At 47.0% G+C, this 27,035-nt stretch overlaps 1 protein-coding gene across 1 annotated transcript in view; it reads left to right on the top strand.

Moving 5' to 3' along the window:
- IQCK (IQ motif containing K) overlaps positions 1–27,035 on the top strand; it is a 124,311-nt gene that overhangs the window by 40,267 nt on the left and 57,009 nt on the right. Inside the window, exons 5-6 of the mRNA XM_062180962.1 lie at positions 11,695–11,747; positions 11,867–11,944. Coding sequence (XP_062036946.1) covers positions 11,695–11,747; positions 11,867–11,944 — 131 coding nt within the window. The remainder of the gene's footprint in view (positions 1–11,694; positions 11,748–11,866; positions 11,945–27,035) is intronic.

Here is a 27,035-nt window from a genome sequence, read left to right as displayed (position 1 = left end):
GCTTCGGATCAGCGAAATGCGCCGGCCGCAGCGGCCATTGGAGGGTGAACCAACGGCAAAAAGGAAGACCTTTCTCTCTGTCTCTCTCTCTCTCTCTCTCTCACTATCCACTCTGCCTGTCCAAAAAAAAAAAAAAAAACCATACACATGCATAGATGTCAGATTTTTTGCACCAAAAAAACCACATTTTGATTCTAGTTTTCATGAGGTATTCAAAGTATACTCATGTAAGGAAAATTTAAGAGTAAAGCATGGAATGGGGACCCATTTTCAGCTGAGTTTAGGATCCAGGTGCACATCCTTTCTAAAAGGACCTTGCTAGCATTGTAACCTTCACTGTCCTGAGGCTTAGTTTCTTCCTTTGTGAAATGGGGATAATAATAGTAATGGCTTCATATAAGGGAGCTTAGGAGAATTTAGTAATGCCTTTGAAGCACTGGCACAGCCATGATGAAATGTAGCAAGAAAATGGAACAAAATTCAACTGGAGAGCAGACGTCCCTTAGACCTGGAATGGAAGACTGAGGATAAAACAATGTGTAAGGAAGTGGTGGGCTGAGACTGGCCGCCAGGGGGCTGGCATGGTGGGAGATGAGCCTCGGAAGTGGGGAGGGCGGTGGCAGGACACGTGGTGAAGATCGGGCCAAGTGGGCTTGAGCCCCCTTCTAACCCTTGCTGTCTCTGGAGCCCTGCGGAGATTCCTTCAACTCCACGAGCCCTCCTGTTCTTCTCTTTCAAATGGGAGCAGTGATAATCCCAATGTTCACTTCGCCAGCACTGTCGGGAAGGTTGAACGAGCAGGTGCACGTCAAACACAGAAAGTGGCAGCCATTGTTAAGAATTGTGCCAGAGGGAGGGGTCTCGAGGGAGGAGGCAGATGTCAGCAAGTGAACAGCCAGGGGGAGGGGAAGATGCGTGCAGGGTGATGGTGAAAGAAATACTTCAGCCAGGAATAGCGAGGAGCCCTCAGGAATGGCCTGGCACTGGAGCCTCCTTCCAGAAGCACCCATGTACACAAGTCATAACAAGCTTTCTCTGAGCAGAGAGCAGAATTCTTGGTCTCTCGGGGACATGGCTGTGAAACTACGTGTGTGACTAATCTTGGTCCTTGTTAGTCTCTCTCTGCTACCCTGGAATGTCCTAGACAAGCTATGGATGAAGGCAGGAGGTTTATTCTGGCTCGTGGTTTTGGAGGTTCACAGTCCAAGATTGAGCGAACCCCACTGGTTCAGCCATCTGGTGAGGCCGGAGGAGAGCAGCAGCAGAGCCCAGGCAGAGGAAGCACCACATGGCGAGCCAGGAAGCACAGCCAGAGAGGCTAGACCCAACTTGGTGTTCTTAACCAACACTCTCGCCAGAACTGCTTCGGAGGACATGCCTCAAGCGACCCAAGAACCTCTCACTAGGCCCGCCTCCTACACACTGTGATTGGATGACATTTCCACTCTTCTTAGTGCCCATTAGCATACACTTTGAGGCTTCAGCTTTAAACATCTGAGTTCGGGAGCCATCTCACTGAAATTACAGCAGCTCCTGAGAAAAGAGTTTTTGCAAGGACTTGCCTTTCCTGTCCTGAATCTGCATTGACATTGACCTTCCTGCTCTTGTTAGAGCTGCCTTCTCTGGCCGTGGCCTGTGAGAGTTGGAAGAGGGAAAAGGTTTTAAGGCAGGAAGTCAATGGTATGATTGTTCGGATAGAACTTCAGTATTCGCCCTGATCTACTAGGAACCGAGCTGTAGTTCACTGGAACAAATTAAGCATCAGACATATAAATACCATCATGAGGACGAAACCTTACTGTTGGGTTGATGTTAACTGATCCCTGGACATCCAGCCAGGCCTCTGGATTAGCTTAATTGGAACACAAGAAATCAAATCTTAATTAGAACTTAATTGAACTGCTATATTAAACAGAGTTGGCTTAGCAGCCCATGTTGTTACATTTCACTTGGAAATTCTTTCCGATGCAACTCTGAAAATGTTCTGGGCACTCAGAGGCAAGATAACAATTTTTCCTCTAAGCAGTTTTTGATAAGAGATTTATTTTTACATTTTTAGCAGTAAGAAGTATTGCAAACCCAAAGGAGCTTGTTTCAGCCGGATGGTAGTGTTATGTATGCAGAGCTAAGATTCCCATATTTGCTGGAGTTAACTCTTTGAGAACAGGTCCTGCAAGTGACAGGAAACCCAATCAAGCTGACTTTGCATAAAAGAGAGGAGGATGAGGATTTTAGGTGTAGTCCAGAGGCACAGCTTATCTGGGCTCTCTACTGACGTCTTCAGAACTTAGTTCTGTCTCTGTCACCTGGTTCTGTTTGCTTTGCTTTGGCTCCTTCCTCTGTGGTGTCAGCCTGTGCCCTGCCCTCAGGCTCAAGAGCAAAAAGAGAGTTGCTCCCAGAGTTTCCTTCCAATTGAACTAACTCGGGTCACTTACCCACTTCGGAGTGAGTCTGCAGAACTCGGAGTACTTACCAGGCTTTGGTAAGAGAAGGGGCCCCAGCCAAAGCACACGGTCGTAGAGTTGGGGAAGCCTGGAACCCACAAAGAGTCTGGGGTGCTGGCACCCAAAGGAGGTGGAAGGGATCCTGCGCAGCTAGCTGGGTGCGGGCTGCACTAGCTTAACTAAGGGGACTTCATGGACTCAGGAAACTAGAACATTCCCAGATAAGGCTTCAGGGTGGATTTCAATCGGGGTTCAGTACATAGGAGGGCATTTCACAAAGTCTGTGGAAAAATGGGAACAAAAGAGAAGTTTATTTTGGTGTAGAATTTTTTTGATCTCCATGCGTAGGTTTTTTTTTTTTTTTTTTTTTTTTGTACTGTGCATTTTCAAGGACTTTTGGAAGATTCCTCATATGCAGTTTGCAAGAATTTTTTTGTACCAAAAGAAACTTGTCTCTCAATTCCATTTCCATGACCTCTGGGAAGTGCCCTCGGGTAACGGAGGGTCTGGTTCTCTTCTGCCTCCTGCAGAGTCAGCCTCAGAGCAGCAGGACAGCCGTGGCCGTGGCCCGAGGCTGGTTGTCCACCTGCTGCATCAACCAGAGCGAGGCCGTGAGCAAGCTCTCTGGGAAAAGCAAAGGAAACGATTCTCCCCCCGAGTCCCAGCACATCTCCTCTCACAGCCTATGACCAAAATGGGCCTTGTGTCCAGTCCCGATTTAGTGAATTCCTTTGACCAGGTTAACTGTGGATCAGGCTGGTGAAGTGGGTTTATCTCCACTGCCTGCTCTCTGGTCCACATCTGGTGCCGGAACCGGGGTTCATTGTCTGCACCCACAGCAGCTACTTCCCAGCTCTGGGGACTGGGGTGGTGGTCGCCAGTCATTACATTAATAACCACATGGGGGCCATGTCTTGCCCATTTCTTGATCTCCAGTGTTTCTCCCAGAGCTGGGCACCTAGTAGATGCTCAACAAAAGGTTTGGAAGAGTATCATCAAAGTGGAGCAGTGCACCATACTTAACTTGGAAAGAAATCAGAAGTTCTAGGCATGAGTTGAATGACGACTAAAAATAAGTATTTTCTCATCTTTAAATGTGGATTAGATGTGCGTTCTTTACAGAGGCCATGTGACCACCTGTCCTTCCTGCCCTCCTCCATGCTAAATTTCCCTTTCGCTCTTGGTCGCTCATCAGATGCTCTCACAGGGAGGAGCACCGTAAACAGTAGTTGGGATGGCATTGTAGCACAACGGGTAAAGCCGCCACCCACAACGCCAGTGTCCTGTATGGGCACCACTTTGTGTCCTGGCTACTCCACTTCTCATCCAGCTCCCTGCTAATGGCCTGGGTAAAGCAGCAGAAGCTGGATCAAGTGCTTGGGCCCCTGCCACCCATGCAGGAGACACTGATGGAGCCCATGGCTCCTGGCTTCAGCCTAACTCAGCCCTGGCTGCTGCAGCCACTTGGGGAACAAACCAGTGGATGGAAGATGCTATGTGTTTCCCACCCCTCTCTCTAACTGTGACTTTCAAATAAATAAATCTTTAAGAAAGCCGGCACTGTGGCTCAATAGGCTAATCCTCCGCCTTGCGGCGCTGGCACACCGGGTTCTGGTCCCTGTTGGGGCGCCGGATTCTATCCCAGTTGCCCCTCTTCCAGGCCAGCTCTCTGCTATGGCCCGGGAAGGCAGTGGAGGATGGCCCAAGTGCTTGGGCCCTGCACCCGCATGGGAGACCAGGAGAAGCACCTGGCTCCTGGCTTCGGATCAGCGAGATGCGCCGGCCACAGTGGCCATTGGAAGGTGAATCAATGGCAAAGGAGGACCTTTCTCTCTGTCTCTCTCTCTCACTGTCCACTCTGCCTGTCAAAAAAAAAAAAAAACTTTAAGAAAAATAGCTGGTAGCAGGAAATTAGTTCTAACTCCTGAAAAGTCCTTTGAGGATGACACTAAAATTTGCTATGTGAATAATTAAGTAAAATAAACCTTTTTTCTTGTTATATACCTTGCCTGTCTCAGTCTTTCCCTTTTTAAAGAAATCTACAGATTTTGCTTATTTATTGAAAGAGAGAGACAGACAGACAACTAGACAGAGTTCCCATCTTCTGGTTAACTTTTCAAATGCCCACAACAGCCAGGGGGCAAAGCCAGGAACTCCATCTGCATCTCCCACACGGGTGGCAGGAGCTGAGCCACCCGAGGCATCACCGTTGCTTCCCAGGGTCCCCACCAGCAGGCGGCCGGAATCAGGACCCAGCGCCGGCGGTGGCGCTCAGGCACTGCAGTGTGGGACTTCCGTGTCTCACCCAGCGTCTTCACCGCCAAACCAAACGCTCAGCCATTTCCCTTGTTTAAACCAAATGCTTGAATCTCTTTTAAAAAGTACAAGGGCTCAGGTCAGTGTGGGAAGAACTCCATTTCCTGACCGTGGCCAATAAGGAAAAATTAGAAATATTATCAGCTTTTGTTTAAAAAAAAAATCCTAAAGAGTGGAAAAAATAGATCTGGCAGGAAAGGTGTGGCAGAATTTTTCAGTGTTATCAAGAGCACTTTTAGTAAGGCTCTTGTGACCAGGCTGGACGTCTTGGCCCATAGTTTGTGTTTCCACAGCATATTTTGAGCTTGTTTTGAGAAGTATTATTTTTCTGTAATAAAATTCGGGCGCAGCAGGGACAATGAGAACACCTGTTTGAAGTTTGCTGTGCTAAGTACTTCGACATCTGGTTAGAGTCCCGGTGTTTGCTCAATCCTGGTATCGTAGCATCAGAGGACAGAATTACAACACAGAGAGATCTCAGTGGGCTTCCTCTGCAATCCTAGAATCGGGCAACACTTCATTCCATAAAACAGAACAAGCGTTCCAACGGGCTGAGCGGAGAAATGGAGAAAGCAGAAACACAGGACACAAAGCACATGGGTCCTTTCAGAGTCACTTTCCCTGCAGAACCAGCACAGGGAGACAGGACAAAAGAAAAATAACTGACTCCCAACACCAGGTCCCTCCCCTTCAAAGGATGGAAGCGGAAGGAACGTCATTACCATTCTGATTGAGCCTGGCTTGGGAAACTGGACTGTTACTTCTCTCTCTCTCTCTCTCTCTCTCTCTCTCTCTCTCTCTCTCTCTCTCTCTCTCTCTCTCTCGACTTCTTGGAAGATCGGGTAACAACTTAGCTGCTATTTGGCAATAGGGAACTCTAGCGTGAGTGACTCCATTTTGACCTGTAGCCTAATCTGTTGTGCAAGAGCTTAATGCAAAATAATGACCTCCCATAATTTTTCTTTAGCATAGTCATGGACCAGCTCTGTCCTGTCTGGGAATTCTCAGGCTGCCCCAAGTCTAGTGGAGAGAAAACGTGCGTTGGAAAGGAGACCACAATGGTTCTGTGTGCTGGCCGTGTCCACAGCCCTTGACTGCCGATCTGTTGAGGCTTTGTCCCTGTCCTCGTCACCTGGACTACAAGTGACTGAATCTGGTGTATGAGGGTACTTCAAAAAGCTCACGGAAAACGAAATTACAAGTCTATTTAGATGCGAAAAAGGGTGAAAGCTGTATATAAGAGAGATCTTCAGAAAAGTCATAGAAAATACATAGCATGAAAAAATAATGGGAGCCAGTGTTTGGCCTGGTGGCTAAGCCACCACTTGGGGTGCCTGCATCCCATATTGGAGGTCCCAGGTTCAAGTCCCAGCTCCATCCCCAATTCTAGTTTCCTGCTAATGCACACCCTGGGAGGCAGCAGGTGGCACCTCAAGGACTTGGGTTCCTGCCAATCTATGCAGGAGATGCATGGGGAGCTTCTGGCTCCCAGGATTGGCCTGGCCCAGCCCTGGCTGTGGTGGGCATCGGGAGGAGAGATCCGCAGGTGGGAGATCTCCATCTGTCTCCCTCTCATCCCTGCTTTTCAAATGAAATATCTTTTTCCTCCCCTCACTCACCTCCCCCACAAGTAACAGTTGTTTTTAGAAGGCAGCAAAAGACTATTTCAAAATGTGCTTGCCTCAAATAAACTTCTCTCTCCACTTTACTTTTCCACGAACTTTGTGAAGCGCCCACGTAAGCGTCAGGCCGTGGGGAAGCCACCGCAGGGCGGCAAGGGGGCCTGCAATGATCTGGCGCAGCTTCTTCGCTCACCAGGGATGCTCTGGCCTAGCGAGTACCTAACCAGCCCAATCAGATCCTCCCTCCTGAAGAGCCGCACGTCAGACCACAGAGGGAACAGGCACCCGGGGACAGGGAGAAACCACAAACATGAGTTAGGGTTAGGCACCTGGCATCGTGGCTCAGCTACCCACAGCCCAGATCAGAGTTCCTGGGTTCAAGGCTTGCCTCCACTTCCTGCCCATGGGAGCCTGGAGAGGCAGCTGGATGCTTGCTTTCCGTTCCACCCCTTCTCCTCTATAGCGCCCCCGTGTGGTGGAATATTTTGACGTGCACGGGTATTTTGGGCCTGTCTCTAAGGGAGGCTTCCCTGTTGTGGCCACTGAATGGACCAGACATGACAGTGTGGCATTTCCAAACACACGCTTTAAGAATCAAAACCTGAGGGGCCGCCACTGTGGCACAGGGGGTTAAGCTGCCGCCTGCATCCCATATGGGTACCTGTTTGAGTCCCAGCTGTTCCACTTCCTATCCAGCTCCCTGCTAATGTACCTGGGAAGGCAACGGAGAATGGTCCAAGTGTTTGGACCCCTGTCACCCACTTGGGAGACCAGAGTGGAGCTCCAGGCTTGTGGTTTTGACCTGGTCCAACCCTGGTTGTTGTGGACATTCGGGGGCGGGGGGGACCACTTGATGGAAGACCTCTCTCTCTGTCTCTCCCTGTCACTCTGCCTTTCAAATAAGTAAATATATATATATATATATATATTTGAGTCAAAGCATGGCTCAGTAGATTGTGGTTATTTGCATGGGAACTGGTAGTGTTTCAGATAGACGATGCTCCTCGCTTAGTCTGAACTGCGAAGAATATGGAATCCATCTCCCTGCTAATGCCCCTGCTGCATAGGCCGTGGGATGATGGTCCCAGCTCTTGGGTCCCTGCCCCCGACATGGGAGACCCGGATGGAGTTCCAGGTTCTTGGCTTTGGTCTGGCCCAGCCCTAGTCATTGCAGCCATTGAAGCTCTCTCTCTTTCCGTCTCTCCCTCCCTTTCTCCCCTCCCATCCCTTTCCATCTGTCACTCTGCCTTTCAAATCAAATTTTTAAAAAACAAAACTATGGAGCAGAGAGAACGGCAGCCGCTCAAATTGGTCTTGTCACGAGAGGGCGAGATAAACCCCTGATTGCATGAGCTACTGAGATTTGTAGGTTGGGCATCACCCCGGCAGATATAGCCTCTTCCGGCTGACGGAGAGGGAGAGAAGGAAAGGGAGAGACCAGAACGATGTGCTACGGCCTGAGTGTCTGTGTCCCCGTCACCTGCCTGGCCTTTGGGCAATGATCAGAAAACACAGGCAGGGCCTTCAGGAGCGGGTCCGGGGCTCTCATGGAAGGGGCCCAGGGAGCTTGTTGCTCGGGGGACAGAGGGAGAAGGTACTAAGTGGGAGACGCCAAGTCCGCTGCTGTGCCCTTGATCATGAACCCCCCAGGCTGCAGGCTGCAGGCTCCAGGCCTGTGAGAAAGGAAGTTTTCTTGTTTATAAGCCCCTGGTCAAGGTGCTTTCGGGATAGCAGCCCAGCTGGACCAAGGCAGGAGGCAGCCTGACCCTCGCGCTCTCTCTCTCTCTCTCTCTCTCCATCCCTAGGAGCCTCAGCCATGCTTCAATCCACTCAACTCACAGCGTGCGCTGTGGATGTATTTAGGGGGTGGAATTAGACTCTGTCTCTTCCGAATGCTGACTGACTCTCTTCCCAGTCTTCCAGCCTGTCTCCTGTACGCGCACCCATAAAGACTGGTCCCAATGCCTGTGTGGACGGAACTCCTCCTCATGTGTGCCTTTCCTCTCTCTGAGATTCGGATCTTTTATGGTGGCGCTCTCTCCCCTCCCCCTTGCCCTCAGTTTCATCACACAATTTCATTCAGGCACACAGCGGGCAGTTTAAGCCGCCATTTGGAACGTCTGCATCCCACGTCAGAGCCCCTGGCTCAAGCTCCGCCCCCCACCCCAGCCCCCACTGCTGACCCGGCTTCCTGTGAATGCACCTGGTGGGGGAGCAGAAGATGGCCCCAGTGCTTGGCTTCCTGCCACTCAGGCGGGAGACCCGGATGGAGCTCTGGGCTGCTGGCTCTAGCCTAGCCCCTCTTTGGCTGTTGTGGGCATTTGGGGGGAGTGAACAAGCTGACAGAGGATCGCTTTTTCTCTCCCCGCCCCCACCATCACTCTTCCTTTAAAATAAATAAAAATTTTTTTTTAAAAAAAGAAACCTTCAAAATCAGGGTTTTTTTTTTTTTTTTTCCCAAGCACAAAGGGGATCTGAGGGGATGTCAGAGCGACTGTGCACGTATCCACATTGTCAGCGACCGTCTTGTTTTACTTGCTTCATTACACATCTATCATGAGCCATTGAGCCATCTGTTTTGGGTTTTTTGGATCTATTTCAAAATAATTTGCCAACTCATGATGACACAAGGATGTTTTATCCCTCAATGCTTAGTCTAGTTCCTCTGAATTCTTGATAAAAAAAAAAAAACAGATTTTCTTGTAACAAATTTGAAGCTCCTTTAACGATTTCATCTGCTTTCCCAAACTTGCACATTTGCAGCCTTTTACCGCCAAGAACTCAGTGCGTTTGTCCACGTTCGGGAAACCTGGAGCGCCCACACATTCTTAATCTTGCTCTCTCCTTTTCCCATTACTTCCTCTCTCTTATCTCGTCACTCGTCACAAGTTTTCATTTGCTTTCCCTTCTCTCTTTCAGCTCCCCCAGCAGATAATTTTCAAAGCAAACAGCAGCTGAACAATGCCCGCAGTGTTCTGGGTGTGTGGGTATGCACGGCACGTCCACGCTCGCTCAGAACACGAGGAGAACACAATTTTCCCCATGTTATTTCTTTGCATCCAAAGGGATTAGATCTGCCTGCATGACCTTCATACACCAGAGCGCCTGGCTATTTTGAAAGTCTCGAGCCTCCTTCCCTTCGTAGAAGGAACCTTTGCCACTAAGTGGTGCGGTGACTGCCGAGGGAACAATGCGTCTTTTGTGGGACGAGAGCGCGACGCTGCCATCCTACAATCGCCGGATTGTTCAAATTAGTACACGGCGCGTCAGGCCAGCTACCTATGTGCATTGTCGTTGGCGTATTTCCTTATTTTGGCTAGAGACAGCCTCTCGAAGGGAATCCTCCCCTTGCAAAGGCCAGAAGACCCCATTACACGGTCTAGTATGTGGTGGGAAGAAAGGGAGCAGGACTTGTCTGGAACTATATGAGCAGTTCCTGTTTGCACACAGCCCACCCCTTGTGCGTGGGTTCTTTCTGGCGCTGGGGCACTGCAGCTGGGTGGGGAATGCACTCATTACTGCACCCCGCTCATCACCTGCCCCGTGCAAGGTGTCCCCATCACCACTGGGAACAGAAAGACGGAAGAACCCACAGGTACGCTCTACCCAACTTCAGTCAGGGACGTAGACATGTGGGCTACCAGGTGTGTCACGGTCTGAGGTGCCCTGCGGTGGGCACACAGGGAGCGAGGGGAGAGCCCACCCTACACAGAAGAGGGTGATGGCACTCAGAAAGGCTTCCTGGCAGCATCGTGAAGGGCAGGTGGGAGGTGGCAGACTGGAGAAGGAAGAATAATGTTTAAAACATCTGCTGTTGTAGACCATGCCCAGCCCAGCGCAAACTGGCATTGTCCTAACCAAAAAGGAAAGGAAAGACACGGCTCAGGTTCCTGAAAGGTGCAGGGCATTTTGCCTTCATCATGGCAGGACCCAGGGTCCAGTATGGCGGTACTGGCCACGGGTAGCCTCCCCAGTGGCATCGCCGTCTTCCTCGCTACTGGAAACCTACATTGGTTCTCAGTTATTGGAGCAACTTTGACCTTCTGGAGTGGCTGGGCTTAGTCAGTTACATCTGCGGCCAGGTGTTTCCATGTCCGATCTTGTCCTGAAGCACTTAGGTGTTAGGACCTCAGTGTGTCAGGGGGAGGGGACAGAGCTCAACCCACAGCAGCCCACCTTTCTCCTCTCTCTCGCTCATCCCCTGCGGGTTCTTGCTATAGGCTTCACTCCATTAGAAGGTAAAGGAGCCCGGTCCCTGGGAACCTCTCCAGGGCAGAGAGGAGAGGAGAGCATGGTGGATCTGGAAAGCCTGATATGTCACCGTCACCCTTGGGAAGACTCACTCCACGGGGCAACCGACGCCTAGGGCCTGACGTGGTTCTTAGCCCCTGCCATCTTCAAAGGAGAGGCAGGTGCCCTCTCTCCCCCCCGTTTTCCTAACACTTCTCCAAAAGGAATTGACTGGTTCTGTCGGGGCTACCAGAAGAGACTCGAAGCCGAAACCTAAGGCGAGGTACCTGGTGCCTTGCCCCCACTGACTCTGCCACTTTCTCTGCCTTGTGCCCATCCAGCTGTCTGCCACCAAGGCACGACATCTAATCGCGTGTAATGAAAACTCAAGATCAGGGCCATGACCCACATGAAGTTTCTTTATCCTTACATATCAAGAAGCCCAGAGCAGGGCAGGCCCACGTTGGGGCGGAAGGAAGCCGCCCCCCCTGCCCCCCTGGCTCCACCAGCCCTGGCAGTGGCTTCCTGGCTCCCTCCTAGTTCTGTGTCTGGGTTCCAGGTTGGAAGTGGAAGTGACCTTCTAGGAAGTGGGGGCAGCAGGACTTAGAAAAGCAGAGCTTTTCCTGAAATCTCCAAGATGGGTCTTTTTGTAGCCCGTAAGGCCGGACTGCTGTCCTCCTGTAGCTGTCCCCTGGTGCCGCCGTAAGGCCGGACTGCTGTCCTCCTGTAGCTGTCCCCTGGTGCCACTGTAAGGCCAGACTGCTGTCCTCCTGTAGCTGTCCCCTGGTGCCACTGTAAGGCCAGACTGCTGTCCTCCTGTAGCTGTCCCCTGGTGCCGAGGAGCCTGGGAAAAGTGATTGCGTTCACTCAAAGAGAATCGCGGTCTAGATCGAAGTGCAACCTCCTTCCAAGGCAATCCCAAGAGCATGTAATCCCGAGAGCCCCAGCTACTGTCCGCTGATGCGCGCATAAACCTCGTAAAGAAGTTGGGTCTCATCCCACCCATGCCTTCCGTTACCCTCTGCCCCTGGCCTGCTCAGACCCGTGAGCAGAGGCAGAACAGTTTCATTCTCTCATTCCAGAGGAAGAGAACCAAATTCCTGGCCTGCGATTTCCTCACCGAGTGGTTATACAAGTAAGTGGTCCACGTCTTTGAATATCCTGCGAGCCTGAGCATTCCCGAGTGTGGCAACAACTGACTTGCATCCTTGCTTATCGCTTCCCTGGCAATCAATCGCATGGCCTCCGGAGCAGCCACAATCCAAAGAGGACGGGGGAGCCGTTCACAGAATTCTTCTCCATCCCATTCGTGGCCGAGTGGCTGAAGCAACAGTAAGTACGGCACGGGGCTTTGCATGATTTATCCGCATTTGCGGATTGAGTTACTGAGCGTTTCCCCCACTTTAGGAGAACCCTGGGTCAGCTCTATTTGTGGCTCCTGTCTCTGGTTATTTTTAGCCCATGCTAAGCTCATTCTAACCCTGCAGTGATGTCATTCAAGAAGCATTTCAGAAATAAACCAGAAAAAATAATTCTTATCTGAAGTCATTCATCTCCCCTCTCTCTCTGAAGGTCACGATACCTCGGGAAATATAAAAAAAAAAGCTTTGCTAAATATTAATTTTTCATTACATGCATTAACTCTCCATCCCTATATTAGAACAAGACAAAAAGTTAACTCTCTTTGGCAGTGCTAGTCTGGGTCTCCTCCCCTCACCGAGGTAATTGGTTTAGTCTCTAGTGCATCTTTCCAGAGCTCTTAATAGCTCAATAGGCTAATCCTCCGCCTTGCGGCACCAGCACACCGGGTTCTAGTCCCGGTTGCTCCTCTTCCAGGCCAGCTCTCTGCTGTGGCCAGGGAGTGCAGTGGAGGATGGCCCAAGTGCTTGGGCCCTGCGCCCCATGGGAGACCAGGAGAAGCACCTGGCTCCTGGCTTCGGATCAGCAAGATGCGCCGGCCGCAGCGGCCATTGGAGGGTGAACCAACGGCAAAGGAAGACCTTTCTCTCTGTCTCTCTCTCACTGTCCACTCTGCCTGTCAAAAAAAAAAAAAAGTGATATTTTTACTATATAAAATTAGTAGTATTTATATCATAGTATATGATAGTACTGTGTATAAGGTTTTTTTTGTCATTGATAACAGCAAGTCCAGCCATCATTTAGTGAGTACCTGTAGTGTTGCTCTCAGCATTTGACCCACCTAACAATGCTATTACCAGCCCAATTTTTGCAAATCAAGAAATTTTCCTTTTATTCTACAACGTGCTTTAATTCAAATATACACTTGTGAGATCTAGCCACCACGTTGAATCAGTTACATCTAATTTGTGCTTGTTGATGACTCTACAGTACGTTCAATTTCTAGATTAGCATAATTTATTCATGCATGCAAGAAATATTGATACTGCATGCCAGCCATCATTCTGGGTGTTGGAGAAAGAGCTGTGGCAGTGAACCCAGTAGCCCGACATGTCTGTCTTCAAGGAATTGATAGTCTTGGGGATGGGAGGGTGACAAAAGATCAGCGGGTACACGCCAGGAAGAAGTAAGTAGAGAGGAGAATGTGTCGTGGTGCGGGTGCCCAAGTTGAGGGAGCAGTCAGGAAAGCTCACTTCGAAGGCGACAGACAAGCAGTACTCCACCGTGTGAAGCCCTCGGTGGAAGAAAAGTGCACTCAGTTTGGAGAGGAACATGGATTTCTCTTGTGTCCCGTGCAAGGACAGTGTCAGGAAACTGAGGTGCAAGGCTCGCAGGGGCACGGGTTACCCGGAGTGGAAGCTATTAGGTGAGACCCATGGCCCTGCAGTGCCACACCATGTGCACAGACTTGACACTCTCAATTCTGACAATTAAAAAACAAACAAGTGGATTTTACCATTTTAAAAAAATCTTGAGGGGCCACTATGCTGTGGCATAGTGGGTAAGGCGTCTGAGTCCCAGCTGCTCTACTTCCAGTGTAGCTCCCTGCTAATGAACCTAGGGAAGCAACAGAAGTTGGGCCAGGTGCTTGGGCCCCTGCACCCACATGGGAGATCCAGAAAAGCTCCTGGCTCCTGGCTCCGGCCTGGACCATCCCCGCCATTGTGGCCATTTGGGGAGTGAACCAGTGAATGGAAAGTGTCTCTCTGTAACTCTGCTTTTCAAATAAGTAAATCATCAATCTTAAGAAAATGGCTGTGGACATCCACTGGCTGCTCATATACCTATGAGGGGTCTTTCTTCAAAAAGCTGATGTAAAAACTATGCATGGATTTCAAATATGTTTGCATCTAAATATATTTGCTTTTACATTTGATTTTTCTTTTTTCTTACTTTTAAGATTTATTTCTTTGAAAGGTTGAGAGAGAGAGAGAGAGAGAGAGAGATTGATTTTCCATTTGCTGGTTCACTCCCTAAATGGCCCTAAAAGCCAAGGCTGGGTCAGGCTGAAGCCAGGAGCCTGGAACTCCATTTGGGTCTCCCATGTGAGTGGCAGGGGCCCAAGGACTTGGACCATGTATCGCTGCTTTGCTAGGCACAGTAGCAGGGATCCGGAGAGAAGTGAAGCAGCCATGACTTGAATCAGCGTTCATATGGGATGCTGACATTTCAAGTGATTGGCTTAACCTGTTAGGCCACGTTGCTGGTCTCCAAATTTGATTTTCTGGGGGCACAGTCATCTCAGCTGGACACCACAAGAGCAGAAACACAGGCACTCTTGCTTGAACTGGCATTTGTATTCTCTACTTCCATTGCTTTTTTTTTTTTTTAAGATGTATTTATTTGAAAGGCAGAGAGAGAGAGAGAGAGAGAGAGAGAGAGAGAGAGAGAGGTCTTCCATCCGCTGGTTCACTCCTTAAATGGCCACAACGGCCGGAAGCTGGGTCCATCCAAAGCCAGGAGCCAGGAGCTGGGAGCTCCCCTCTCCCCCTGGTCTCCCACATGGGTACAGGGGCCCAAGCACCTGGGCCATCTTCTGTTGCTTTCCCAGGCCATTAGCAGGGAAGCTGGACAGGAAGTGGAATATCTGAGATTCAAACTGGAATGCCAGCATCGCAGGCAGCAGCTTCACCGACTATGCCACAGTGCCAACCCTTCCACTACCTTTCAAAGAAAAGCCTAGAAGCATGAGGACAAGTAAGTGATACTAGGCCAATTCATTTGAAGCAATAACTATCTATCGAATAACCACCCACTACGACGCAGAGCTTAGTGCTATGGAAAAAGCAGAGGTGGATAGCTTAAATCCCCAGCCCTTGGAGAGAGAGAGAGAGAGAGTGTGTTTATGTTAGCTACAGATTCCATAATGAGTGTTGTGATACACATGTGAGCAGAGCGCTAGAAGGAAACAGGAGAGAGCCCCATCCCGGGGGTCGTGCTGCTGGGCCTGGAGCCAGTCCTGCTCGGGCAGTGGCCAGGGTGGTCAGTGCCCAGATTTGGTCTTGTACAAGAACCCAGTGCATTATTCTTCCTCAGGGTACTCTTGGAGAATCAGAGAAGCAAGTGGGAGCCCAAGTTCTTCAAGGAGATTGAAGGCAGGAGCTGGAAAAGCGTATCTAATCCAGGTTTTTCTCACTGTGGGCTCCACTGATGTTTAGGACCAGGTAACTCTTCATTGTGGGGTTGACCTGAGTGTTGTAGGGTATTGAACAGCATCACTGGCTTCCACCCATGAGCATCCAGTAGCTGCCCCCTGCACCTGACAGTCATGGATGTCTCCAGACACTGGCAAGTGTCCCCAAGGCTGGGGGTGAGAACTCCTCATCTACTCTAGTGGCTTTCTGCACCCCGGCTGCCCATGGAAGTGACATGGGGAGCTTTGGGAAAGTATTGCTCTTGGCTTTACCAAAGACCGGTTGTTCTATCAGCATCCTCCTGTGGATGACTCCAGGAGGCAGGAGCAGGACAGAGGGGCATTTTGAGCAGGGCTTAAAGATGCAAACGGGAGGAAGATGAACTTTGAGAAAAAGACTCTGCCAAGATTTTTTTTAAAGGAAGCGCAAATATAAACTAGTGCCTTAGGCATTATTGGCTTTGGATCAAGAGCCTGAGCTCTGGGGACAGACAACCAATTTTCAAATCTCCGCTCCAGTACTTACTGATGGTCTGACCTTGGGCAAGTGGTGTTTATCCATCACTGTGCCATACACTGCCCCCCAAACGTAGCAGCTTAAAGCAGTACACAGTTATTATCTCAGTTTCTGTGGAGCAGACACGTGGTTGGTTCTGGTTCAGAGCCTCCTGCGAGGTTCTAGAATAGATGTCAAGGGGGCTTAGCTAGGCCTGGGGTTTCCAAGATGGTGCAGTCGTGTGGTGAGGTTGTTGGCTGCAGGCCCTCTTGTGGGCTGCTTGAGTATGCATCGAGCTTAAAAAGAAAAAAAAAAAACCTAGCACAATGAGGAAGCCACAGTGCCCTTTATGCCCCGGCCCTGGAAGTCAAACACCTCCATTTTTGTAACAAACCACCACAACCTTGGTAGCTTTTTATTATCCTACAGCCTGGACACCAGAGGCTGACCTGGGTCTCAGTGGGCTAAAATCAGGGGGTTGGTAGAGCTGGATTCTTTTCTGGACACCCTAGAGGAAGATGCTTCCTGCCTTTTCCAGCCTCTAGAAGCTGCCTGCATTCCTTGGCTGGTGGCCCCCGCCTCCATCTTCCAACCCAGCAACTTTGTATCCTTGACCTTCATCCTCAGCCTTCTCCATCCTCACTTCTGCGTGGCTCTCCTTGGTGTCCAGCTGCTACTTTAAGGACTCCTGGGCTCTCATTGGCTCGCCTGGAAGATCGGGATGACCCTCCTGTCTGAAGATAATACTTAGCTCTATCCCACCTGCCAAGTCCCTTCTGCCAGTGTCAGATAACACTTCCCCGGGGAATTATAACAGGGCCATCTTTGGGACCCAGATTCAGTCTACCACAAAGGGTGATGGAGAATGTAGGGAAATGGACTGTTCTTTCCTCCTAGCTGTTGTCTACATTTTGGCGAGTATCATGTCCATCTTCAAATGGTATTACAGGTTTTGTGAAAGTCATACACACTCAGTGATGAATTTCACAGAAGGCCTGGTCATCTAGGCATCTCCCTCCCAGACAGGACCACGTTGGCACTGGAATGACTCCTCTCAGACAGTCCTCTGTGCGTCCCTCCACAAAGATCCAAGCAGGTGCTTCCTCGGTGCCCTGAGATGGAGCTAAAAGCGAGGGAAAGCTCGGGTGGAAGGGAGAAACATTGAGAAAGTCTGAGCTGAGAGCTGCCACGTGGCTGCTGTCACAGATATCAAGGTCTCTCCGAAGAGGGAGGCCACGCGGGTCCTGAGGGCCTGTGGGGGAGGAGAGGGGAATGTGGCAGGGGCTCTGGTGAAACCTGGGAATCAACAAGGGCCACACGGGGGTGGCCCCCTGCATGCTGAGAGCCTGCTGATGGGAGGGTGCCCAGCAACCCTGGAAAGAGGGTGGTGAGAACAGATGGCTGGAAAGTTAGGGCTGAAGACGGACGGAGCTGTCACAGCAGCAGGGGAAAGGCGGGGCCCAGGTCTCAGGGCCAAGGGAAAGCCTTGCATCCTCTTCTAAAAGTCGCATCTTGCCCCTGTTCTCATCAGTGACCGCCACTGCCGATGCATTTGCATGCCTGCACAATCGGTTTTCAGGAAGAGAAACACCACGTGAGTGTCTGCGGGGAAAGCAAGGGCTACATCCCACCTTGGTCCTCGTCGGGCCCTGTGGTTAAAATGCCATTGGATTGTGCCCCCTTGGGGGTTCAAGGCCTGCCTCTGCTTTCAATCTATCCTCCTGCAAACGCACACCTTAGGAGGCCACAGAAGATGGCTTGAGTCCTTGGGCCCCTGCCACCCACATGAGAGACCCGGATGGAGCTCCAGGCTCCCGGCTTCAGTTAGGGCCAGCCCTGGCCACTGCAGGCATTTGAGGAGTGAACCAGCGGGTGGATGATCCCTGCCTGTGGCTCTCAGCCTTTCTTATGAACGAAAATCAACTTAAGTATTCCAAAAAGAAACACACTTTTTAAAACTGAGAAACACTGAAAAGGAGACGGTGGGGTCCATCTTAGAATCAAGAAGACTTTAAAAAAAAACTTGAAGTGTGAGTCTTGATTCAAAAAAAACTATTTAAAAAAATAAACAGTTGGAAATTTGAACACAATAGGTGGTTGATGACATAAGACATTATTGTTAGGGCCACTGTTGTGGCATAACATGGATTAAGCTGCCACTGTGACGTTGGCATCCCACACCAGGGTGCAGCTGGAGTGCCAGCTGCTCCCCTTCCGATCCAGCTCTCTACCAAGGTGTCTTTGAAAGCAACAGAAGATAGCCCAAGTGCTTGGGCCCCTGCACCCACCATGTAGAAGACCTGAATGGAGCTCTGGGCTCCTGGCTTTGGCCTGGCCTAGCCTCAGCCATTGTGGCCACTGGGGGAGTGAACCAGCAGATGGAAGATTTCTCTCTCTTGTCAATCTGCCTTCTAAATAAACTCTAAAAATCTTTAAAAAGATAAATTATTGTTATCTATTTAAAGTATGATGACAATGACTTTATAGTCACAATAAGAGAAACACACTGACGTGTGTATGTATAAAATTACAAATTCTGTGGTTGGGGGAGATGGTAACCACCAAGTGACTGATATGGAGAACAGCACAATTGAAGCTGGCAGATGGAGACGTGCACTCATTTTTTTCTGCCTGCTTTTGTATTTCTGACATTTTCCATAGTAAAACACTGAAAGAGAAGGAAATCATGAGCTTGTTGGATTCGCCTTGTGAGTACCTCTGAGCACATGGGGGCTGGCCACAGGCAAGGAACTATCTGTTGCCTGGCAGCGAGCCAGAGTTCTCCGAGGTAGACGGCTGGGGTGACGGTGGGGGACTGCATTTTCCCAAGATCATGCTGAGAAATTCCAGCGGCCCTGGGGCACGGGGAGAGTGGCAGGTGCAGGCCCAAGCGAGAAGCAGCACGGTGCTGGGGATGCCTCCTCACCCCTCCCGAGACCCAGCCACGACGCACACAATTAACCTAGCAGTTCCCCTACACGAGTCTCAGGCTCCTTCCCACCTCCCACTCCAGTGCCAAACCCGATCCTCCCAGCCACAACCAGAGGGGGATTAGCATGATCAGAAGCTTGGGTTTGTCCTAAAGAACAAGGCTCCACTAACCTCAGGGTTTCTGGGAACAATTAAGAGTCTCTCTAGGCCAGGGGTCAGCAGACGTTTCTGTAGAAAACAATCTGTTTTAGGCTTTGCAGGCACAGATGGTCCCTGAACTGCTCAACTCGGTCACTGTAGCATGAAAATAGCCATAGACAATATGTGAATGAATGGAGCTTGGCTGCATTCCAGGAGGACTTTACTAACAAAAACAGGTGGTGGGCCAGACTTGGCCCGTGGGCTACAGTTTGTTGATCCCTGTTCTGGATGGAGGGCAAATAACCTTCATGGTCTCATGTAAGGGCGAAAAACAATACAAACAGAAGGGAGGTGCTGGGAAAGGTGGAAGAACACAGAAAGTTCTGGTCCAGTGGGGACCCTGGGAAATTGAGAGGTGACAGTCTTCGGTGATGAGCCATCTGCAAGATGGGACCATTCTATTGTGTGCCTGTCACAGAGGTGAGGTAGGGCTCATGGGAAACACGTGGACCCAAAGCCTCCGTGCTGATAGCATGGAGGATAGGTAGCTGAGAAGGTTGATGGGAGGCAGTTGAAGAAGGCAGCAGGGAGTCAAACCCCAAAGCTGTCAAGGGAGATGTGGGAACGTTCCAGAAAAAGTGCAAGTGCAGTGCCGTGGCTTGGAACGTGGGCTCTGGAATCATAGCTCCAAACCAGCTCTACCACCTCCTGCAGTATGACTGTGGAAAAGATGACTTGGTCTCTCTGAGCCTTAGTTTGTCCACAGCTCAGGCAGTTTCCTATCTCAATAAAGCAAGCGCCCCACCTAAGAGGAACTGGGTACCAAGTATACATTTTTTTCCCATTACTGAGACATATACCAAGCAGGTGTGTTTCAGTGATTTCAAGAAAGGTACTTATTTGTCCATTTGTTATCTAATATTCATTGAGTGGTTCAATGTGCTCTCAGGGGAAGGTGCCTGGTCCAGCCATTAAGTGGCCAGTGGAACACCTGCATCTCCTATCAGAGCGCCTGCTCCCAATTTTATGTCCCGCTGATGCACACCCTGCAGATAGCAGGTGATGGCTCATGCACATGGGTCCTTACCACCCCCATGGAAGACCTTCATTGAGTTCCAGGCCTCATCCTGGCCCAGCCCTGGCCAATGCAGGCATTTGGAGAGTGAACCCGTTGAGCTGAGATTTGTCTGTGTCTGTCTCACTGTTTCCCAAATAAATACTAATGTGCTCTAAAGTTATGCAACAGATACGTTCAGTTATAGAATAAATTTATAGGATTTATAGAGACCACTTCCATTTATTGAATACTTACTGTGTGTCCTGGAAATATGATTAGGCAAACATGATTCTAGTCCTCATGGATAGATCCCATATATAGTGGGATTGAAGTACCTATGTACTGAATTTTGGCTAATTCAACAATACTCTTGTGGGAAAAAGAATTTTTTAGATGAGGGCAGGTCTTGCGGTGCAGCCGGTTAAACTGTCACTTGGGACACCCATATCCCATGCTGGAATGCCTTGTTCAAGTCCTGCCTCTGCTTCTGGTCCAGCTCTCTGCTGATTAGCACCCTGGGAGGCAGGAGGTGATGACTCAAATACTTGAGTTCCTGCCACTCACGTGGGAGACCTGGATGGAGTTCTTGGCTCTGGCATAGCCCTTACTGTGTGGGAATTTGGGAACTGAACCAGCTGATACAGATTCTCTCTCTCTCTCTCTCTCTCTCATCTCTATATCTCTATCTCTATCTCTATCTCTACATCTCCCTCCCTCTCTCCACCCCCACTCTGCCCTTCAAATAAATATGCTCTAAAAATTTTTTTTGAAACTCAAGAGATTCTTGCATTTCACCTGGGAGATGAAGCATAAGATGATATCCATGACTCAGTTATTTCCTGAGTTATTCTCAGCTTTGTGTGCCCCTGGTAACATGAGTAACTAATGCCTACTGCCTGTCCATCTGTGCTTCGACTTGCCAAATATCTACATGGTTCTAATTTGCATACTATTCCAAGCAGTTTTCAAATATTACCCGATTTAACTTGCATAACAATATTACAAGGCAGAAATGTTATACCCATTGATTCATTTAGGAGCTTCAAGGATGGTGGAGTAGGGAGGGAGCTTACTGCTCTAGTCTATGAGAAAATAGTTTAATAGTTGGAGGGAGTGCAATTGCAGTCAAGTGTTAGGGAGAAAATGGCAGAGGAAATGCTATGCAAATTAGAGGGACACAGTAGACCTATGTAAGGATCGTGGATTCCCACAACTCAAGACCCCAGCCAGCAAGAGCCTACATGTCAGCATTGGAGAGTGAGGCAAGATCAGACTACAGCAGCCCAAGCCACTGGTGATAAAGCTGTAGGAAGAACCTAGAGGGAATCTGTCTTGGAGCCCCATGGGGGAGAGTGTACCTGCCAAACTAGATGAGGGCAAAAAACAAGGAGGGACACATTTCTCTCTCCCTGATCACCTTACAACAGAGTCCTGTAACAAGCTGATAGAGCGGGCTCCAGTTTGGACATATGTAACAGCTGTGCCAGCTCATGTCCATTACCAGCAACCAGCTGAGTGGAGACTCCTGACTGTGGTGGGGAGAACTAACAGGAGGCTGGGTGCTCGTGACTATGGGAGGGTTGTGTGCCAGGACCGTGGAAAAAAAAAAAACTGAGGCTGTGTGGGAGGACTCATGGTGTGCCTGGGACTTTGAGCAGTCACTGTGGGAGACTCCACACACTCAGGACTTCCTGGTTATCTGGTGAGAGACATTGCTGGAGAATCTAAGCTTACACTGAGGATTGCACAGATCATTTGTGTGGATCTAGGGCAGAGTGGATGAATATTGTACTCACTGGGGCTAGTGCTCAGGCACTGGTCTCCTTTGAGGAGAGGAGCTTAACTGAGCAAAATAAACCTCCCTTCTGATAAAAAGAAAAAAAAAAAAGATTTACCATGCCAAACCTGGGTGTGTCACCTTAGACACACCCTTCACCCTGGAGAACTGAACAGATCTCCCTGGCCACACCCACCACATGCCTCTAGATATCCTCTGAAAGCAGACACTTCACTTATCAACAGAGGCTTAGTACAAAGATAAAAGCTGCCACAGCAAAAAAAAAAAAAAAAAAAAAAAAAAAAAAAAAGTATCTCCACAAATGCCAAATAACAAATGCACCAATTCAAGAAAGAATAAGAAGACAGACATCATGATGCCCCCCAAAACAACATAACACTTCAATACTAGATTGTGAAGATGAAGAGATTGAAGAAATACCAGAAATGGAATTCAAAAAATTGATCATAAGATTACATAGAAGTAATCAGAAGCAAATGCACAAACTACTGAAATCTGTATATGAGATGAAAGAAAATTTCTCCCACGAAATTAAATCTTAAAGAGAAATCAAAATGAAAAGAAGAATTCAACAGAATAAAAAATGCAATGGAGAGCCTTCACAACAGAATCGGTGAGGCAGAATAAAGAATATCAGACTTAGAAAACAAAGCACATGAAATTATACAGTCAAACCAAAAAGAAGAGGAAATTAGGAAACTAAAAGCACTGTTGGGAATCTACAGGATACTATCAAATGACCCAACATACAGGTTCTAGGAGTTCCTGAAAGTGTGGAAAGAGAGAAATAAAAGGTGAGAAGGCCTTTTTAGTGAAATAATAACAAAAAACTTCCCTAATTTGGAAAAAGGAAGGGACATTCAAGTACAAGAAGCACACGGAACTCCTAATAGATGACCAGAAAAGATCTTTACCACAACATATTGTTATCAAATTCACCACAGTAAAACATAAAGAAAAGATTCTAAAATGTGCACAAAAGACATGTCAGATTAGACTCACAGCGGACTTCTCATCAGAAACCCTACAGGTAGGAAAGAATGGTGAGATATAGTCCAAATCTTAAGAGGGGAAAAAAAAACCAAAACTGTCAACCAAGAAGAGTACACCCTGCAAAGCGCTCATTTATGAATGAAGGTGAAATAAAGACCTTCCATAACAAACAGAAATTCAATGAGTTTGTCACACCCATACAGCCCTACAAAAAGATGCTTAAAGGTGTGCTTCACACAGAAACACAGAAACATGGTCATCACTATGAAAGAAGGTAAAAGAAGAAAATCTCCCAGTAAAAGTTAAAAGGAAATTCAAAGTAAATAAAAAGGACTATTTTTGGAAAAATGGCATGGCATAGTCATTACTAATCAAGTCTCCTTGAATGTAAATGGCCTCAACTTTTCAGTTAAAAGACATAGACTGGCTGAATGGATTAAAAAACAAAACCCATCTGTTTACTACCTACAAGAAACAGATCTCACCAACAAAGATGCACATGGACTGAAAATGAAAGGATAGGAAAAGATATTCCATGCCAACAGAAACCAAAAAAGAGCTGGTGTAGCCATCCTAATAGCAGACAAAATAAACTTTAACACAAAAACTGTTGAAAGAGACAAACAAGGGCACTATGTAATGATTAAGAGGTCAATTCAACAGGAAGATATAACTATTATAAACGTATATGCACCCAATTACAGGGCATCTGACTATTTAAAAGAAATTTTAAGGGATCTAAAGGGAGACATAGACTCCAAACAATAGTAATGGGGGACTTCAATACCCCACTTTCACAATGGACAGCAACCAAACAGAAAATCAGCAAGGAAACAGCAGAGTTAATTGACACTATAGACCAAATGGACCTAATAGATATCTACAGAACTTTTCATCCTGTATTTGCAGAATACACATTCTTCTCACCAGTGCATGGAACTTTCTCTAGGATTCACCACATACTAGGCCATAAAGCAAGTCTCAGCAATTTCAAAAAAATAGAAATCATACCATGCATCATCTTAGACCACAATGTAATGAAACTGGAAATCAACTCAGGAATCTCTAGAACATATGCAAACACATGAAGACTGAACAACATGTTCCTAGAGAAATAGTGGGTCATAGAAGAAATCAAAAAAATTCTGGAAACAAATAAAATGACAGTACAACATATCAAAACTTATGGGACACAGCAAAAGCAGTATTAAGAGCAAAGTTTATAGCAATTAGTGCTTACATCAAGAAATTGGAAAGGCACCAAATAAATGAGCTACATCTCAAGGATCTAGAAAAACAACAGTAAACAAAAACCAGAACAGTAGAAAAAAAGAACAATTAAAATTAGAAAGAAATCAACAAAAATCAATCCAAAAGAACAACACAGAAGATCAGCAAAATGAAGAGCTAGCTTTTTTGGGAAAAAAAAAACAAAATGACACACCATTGGCCCAACCTCACCCCCCAAAAAAGACCCAAATAAATAAAATTAGAGGTGAAAAAGGAAATGTAACAATAGACACCACAGAAATAAAAAGAATCGTCAGAAACCACTACAAAGAGAATTGTATGCCAACAAACTGAGAAACCTAGAAAAAAAATGGATAAATTCCTGGACACATACAATCTACCTAAATTGAGCCATAAAGACACAGAAAACCTAAACAGATGTATAACCAAGAAGGAAATTGAATCAGTAATAAAGAAGCTCCCAACAAAGAAAAGCCCATGAATGGATGGCTTCCGTGAATTCTACCAGACATTTAAAGAACTAACTCCAATTCTTCTCAAGATATTCAAAACAACTGAAAGGGAATCCTCCCAAATTCTTTCTATGAAGTCAGCATCACCTTAATTCCTATACTCAAGAAAGATGCAACAGAAAAAGAGAACTACAGAACATTTTCCCTGCTGAACATAGGTGCAAAAATCCTGAACAAAAATTCTAGCCAATCAAACCTAACAACACATAAGAAAGATCATCCACCCAGACCAAGTGGGATTCATCCCTGGTATGCAGGGAGTTCAATACTCACAAATCAATCAATCTGATACATCACATTCACAAACTGAAGAAAAAAAAACAGTTATCTCAATAGACGCAGAGAAAGTATTTGATAAAATACAACACCCTTTCATAATGAAAATTCTAAGCACATTGGGTATAGAAGGAACATTCCTCAACACAATCAAGGCAATTTATGACAAACCCACAGCCAGTATCCTACTGAATGGGGAAAAGTTGGAAGCATTCCCGCTGAGATCTGGTACCAGACAAGGATGCCCACTCTCACCATTGCTATTCAATATAGTCCTGGAAGTTTTATCCAGAGCTATTAGGTAAGAAAAAGAAATCAAAGGGATACAAATTGGAAGGAATAAGTCAAACTATCCCTATTTGCAGATGACATCATTCTATATACAGGGGATCCAAAAGACTCCACCAAGAGACTACTGGAACTCTTAGAAGAGTTTGGTAAAGTAGCAGGATATAAAATCAATACACAAAAATCAACAGCTTTTGTATACACAGAAATGCCAATGCTAAGAAAGAACTTCTAATCAATCCCATTCACAATAGCCACAAAAACAAAATCAAATACCTTGGAATAAACTTAACCAAGGATGCCAACAATCTTTATGATGAGAATTACAAAACACTGAAGAAAAAAATAGAAGAAGATACAAAAAATGGAAAAATCTTCCATGTTCATGGATTGGAAGAATCAGTATCATCAAAATGTCCATTCTTCTGAAAGTAATTTACTGATTCAATGTGATACCAATCAAAATACCAAAGACATTCTTCTCAGATCTAGAAAAAAGTGATGCTGAAATTCGTATGGAAATACAGGGGACCTCAAATAGCTCAAGCAATCTTGTACAACAAAAACAAAGCCAGAGGCATCACAATACCAGATTTTAAGACATACTACAAAGGCAGTTATAATCAAAACAGCCTGGTACTGGTACAAAAATATATGGATAGACCAGAACAGAATAGAAATGTCAGAAATCAATCCAAGCATCTACAACAAACTTATATTTGACCAAGGAGCTAAAATCAATCCCTAGAGAAAGGAGAGTCTCTTCAACAAATGATTCTGGGAAAACTGGATTTCCATATGCAGAAATATGAAACAAGACCACTGCCTTACACCATACACAAAAAAATCCACTCAACATGGATTAAAGATCTAAATCTATGACCTGACACCATCAAATTATTACAGAACATTGGGGAAACCCTGCAAGATATTGTCACAGGCAAAGGGTTCTTGGAAAAGACCCCAGAGGCACAGGCAGTCAAAACCAAAATTAACAAATGGGATTACTTCAAATTGAGAAGCTTCTGTACTGAAAAAGAAACACTCAGGAAAGTCAAGAGGCAACTGATAGAATGGGTGAAATTATTTCCAAACTATGCAACTGATAAAGGATTAATAACCAAAATCTACAGAGATCAAGAAATTCCACAACAAAACAACCCAGTTAAGAGATGGGCCACGGACTTAAACAGACTTTTCTCAAAGAGGAAATCCAAATGGCTAACAGACACATGAAAAAATATTCAGGATCACTAGCCATCAGGAAATTGCAAATCAAAACCACAATGAGGTTTCACCTCACCCCAGTTAGAATGACTTTCATGCAGAAATCAACTAACAACAGATGCTGGTGAGGATGTGGGGGAAAAGGTTCTCTAACCCATTGTTGGTAAGAATGTAAACTGGTAAAATCACTATGCAAGACAGTATGGAGATATCTCAAAAGTCTGAATATAGACCTTCCATATTACCCAGCCATGCCACTCCTGGGAATTTACCCAAGAGAAATGAAATCAGCAAATAAAGGAGCTAGCTGTACCTCCATGTTTATTGCATCTCAGTTCACAATAGCTAAGACATGGAATCAATCTAAATGACCATCAACTGAAGACTGGATAAAGAAATTATGGGATATGTACACTTAGATACCACACAGCAGTAAAAAAGAAAATGAAATCTGGTCATTTGCATCAAAATGGATGAATCTGGAAAACATCATACTTAGTGAGATAAACCAGTCCCATAGAGACAAACAGCTAATATTCTCCCTGATCTGTGAGAATTAATAGAGCACCTAAATGGCAATCTGTAGGAGTGAAATTGACACTTTTAGAACAATGACTTGAATAGCCCTTGTCTCAATTGTCAATTTTTTTTTCTTCCTTCTTCATACTATTTGTTGAACTCTCTACTTAACATAGACTTAATCATGTTTGTATAAAGTTAATTGAGAATGGATCTTAGTAAAAAAATAAGAGAATAAGAGAGGTGGGAGAAAATTTGTAACTGTAAAGCTGTATAGTTTTGCATACCTTCCTATGGACTTACTTCTAAGGGTATAGTTTAAAAATTTGTCATGGGACCCCAAATCTCATTAAGCTAGGTGGTAAAAATGTCATCTTAAGTT

This window comes from Lepus europaeus, chromosome 21 (genome assembly GCF_033115175.1).
Source record: "Lepus europaeus isolate LE1 chromosome 21, mLepTim1.pri, whole genome shotgun sequence".
In the NCBI taxonomy this organism is placed as follows: Eukaryota; Metazoa; Chordata; class Mammalia; order Lagomorpha; family Leporidae; genus Lepus; species Lepus europaeus.
Note: the sequence above shows the minus strand (reverse complement) of the source record. Positions and strands in the feature narration are given on the sequence as shown.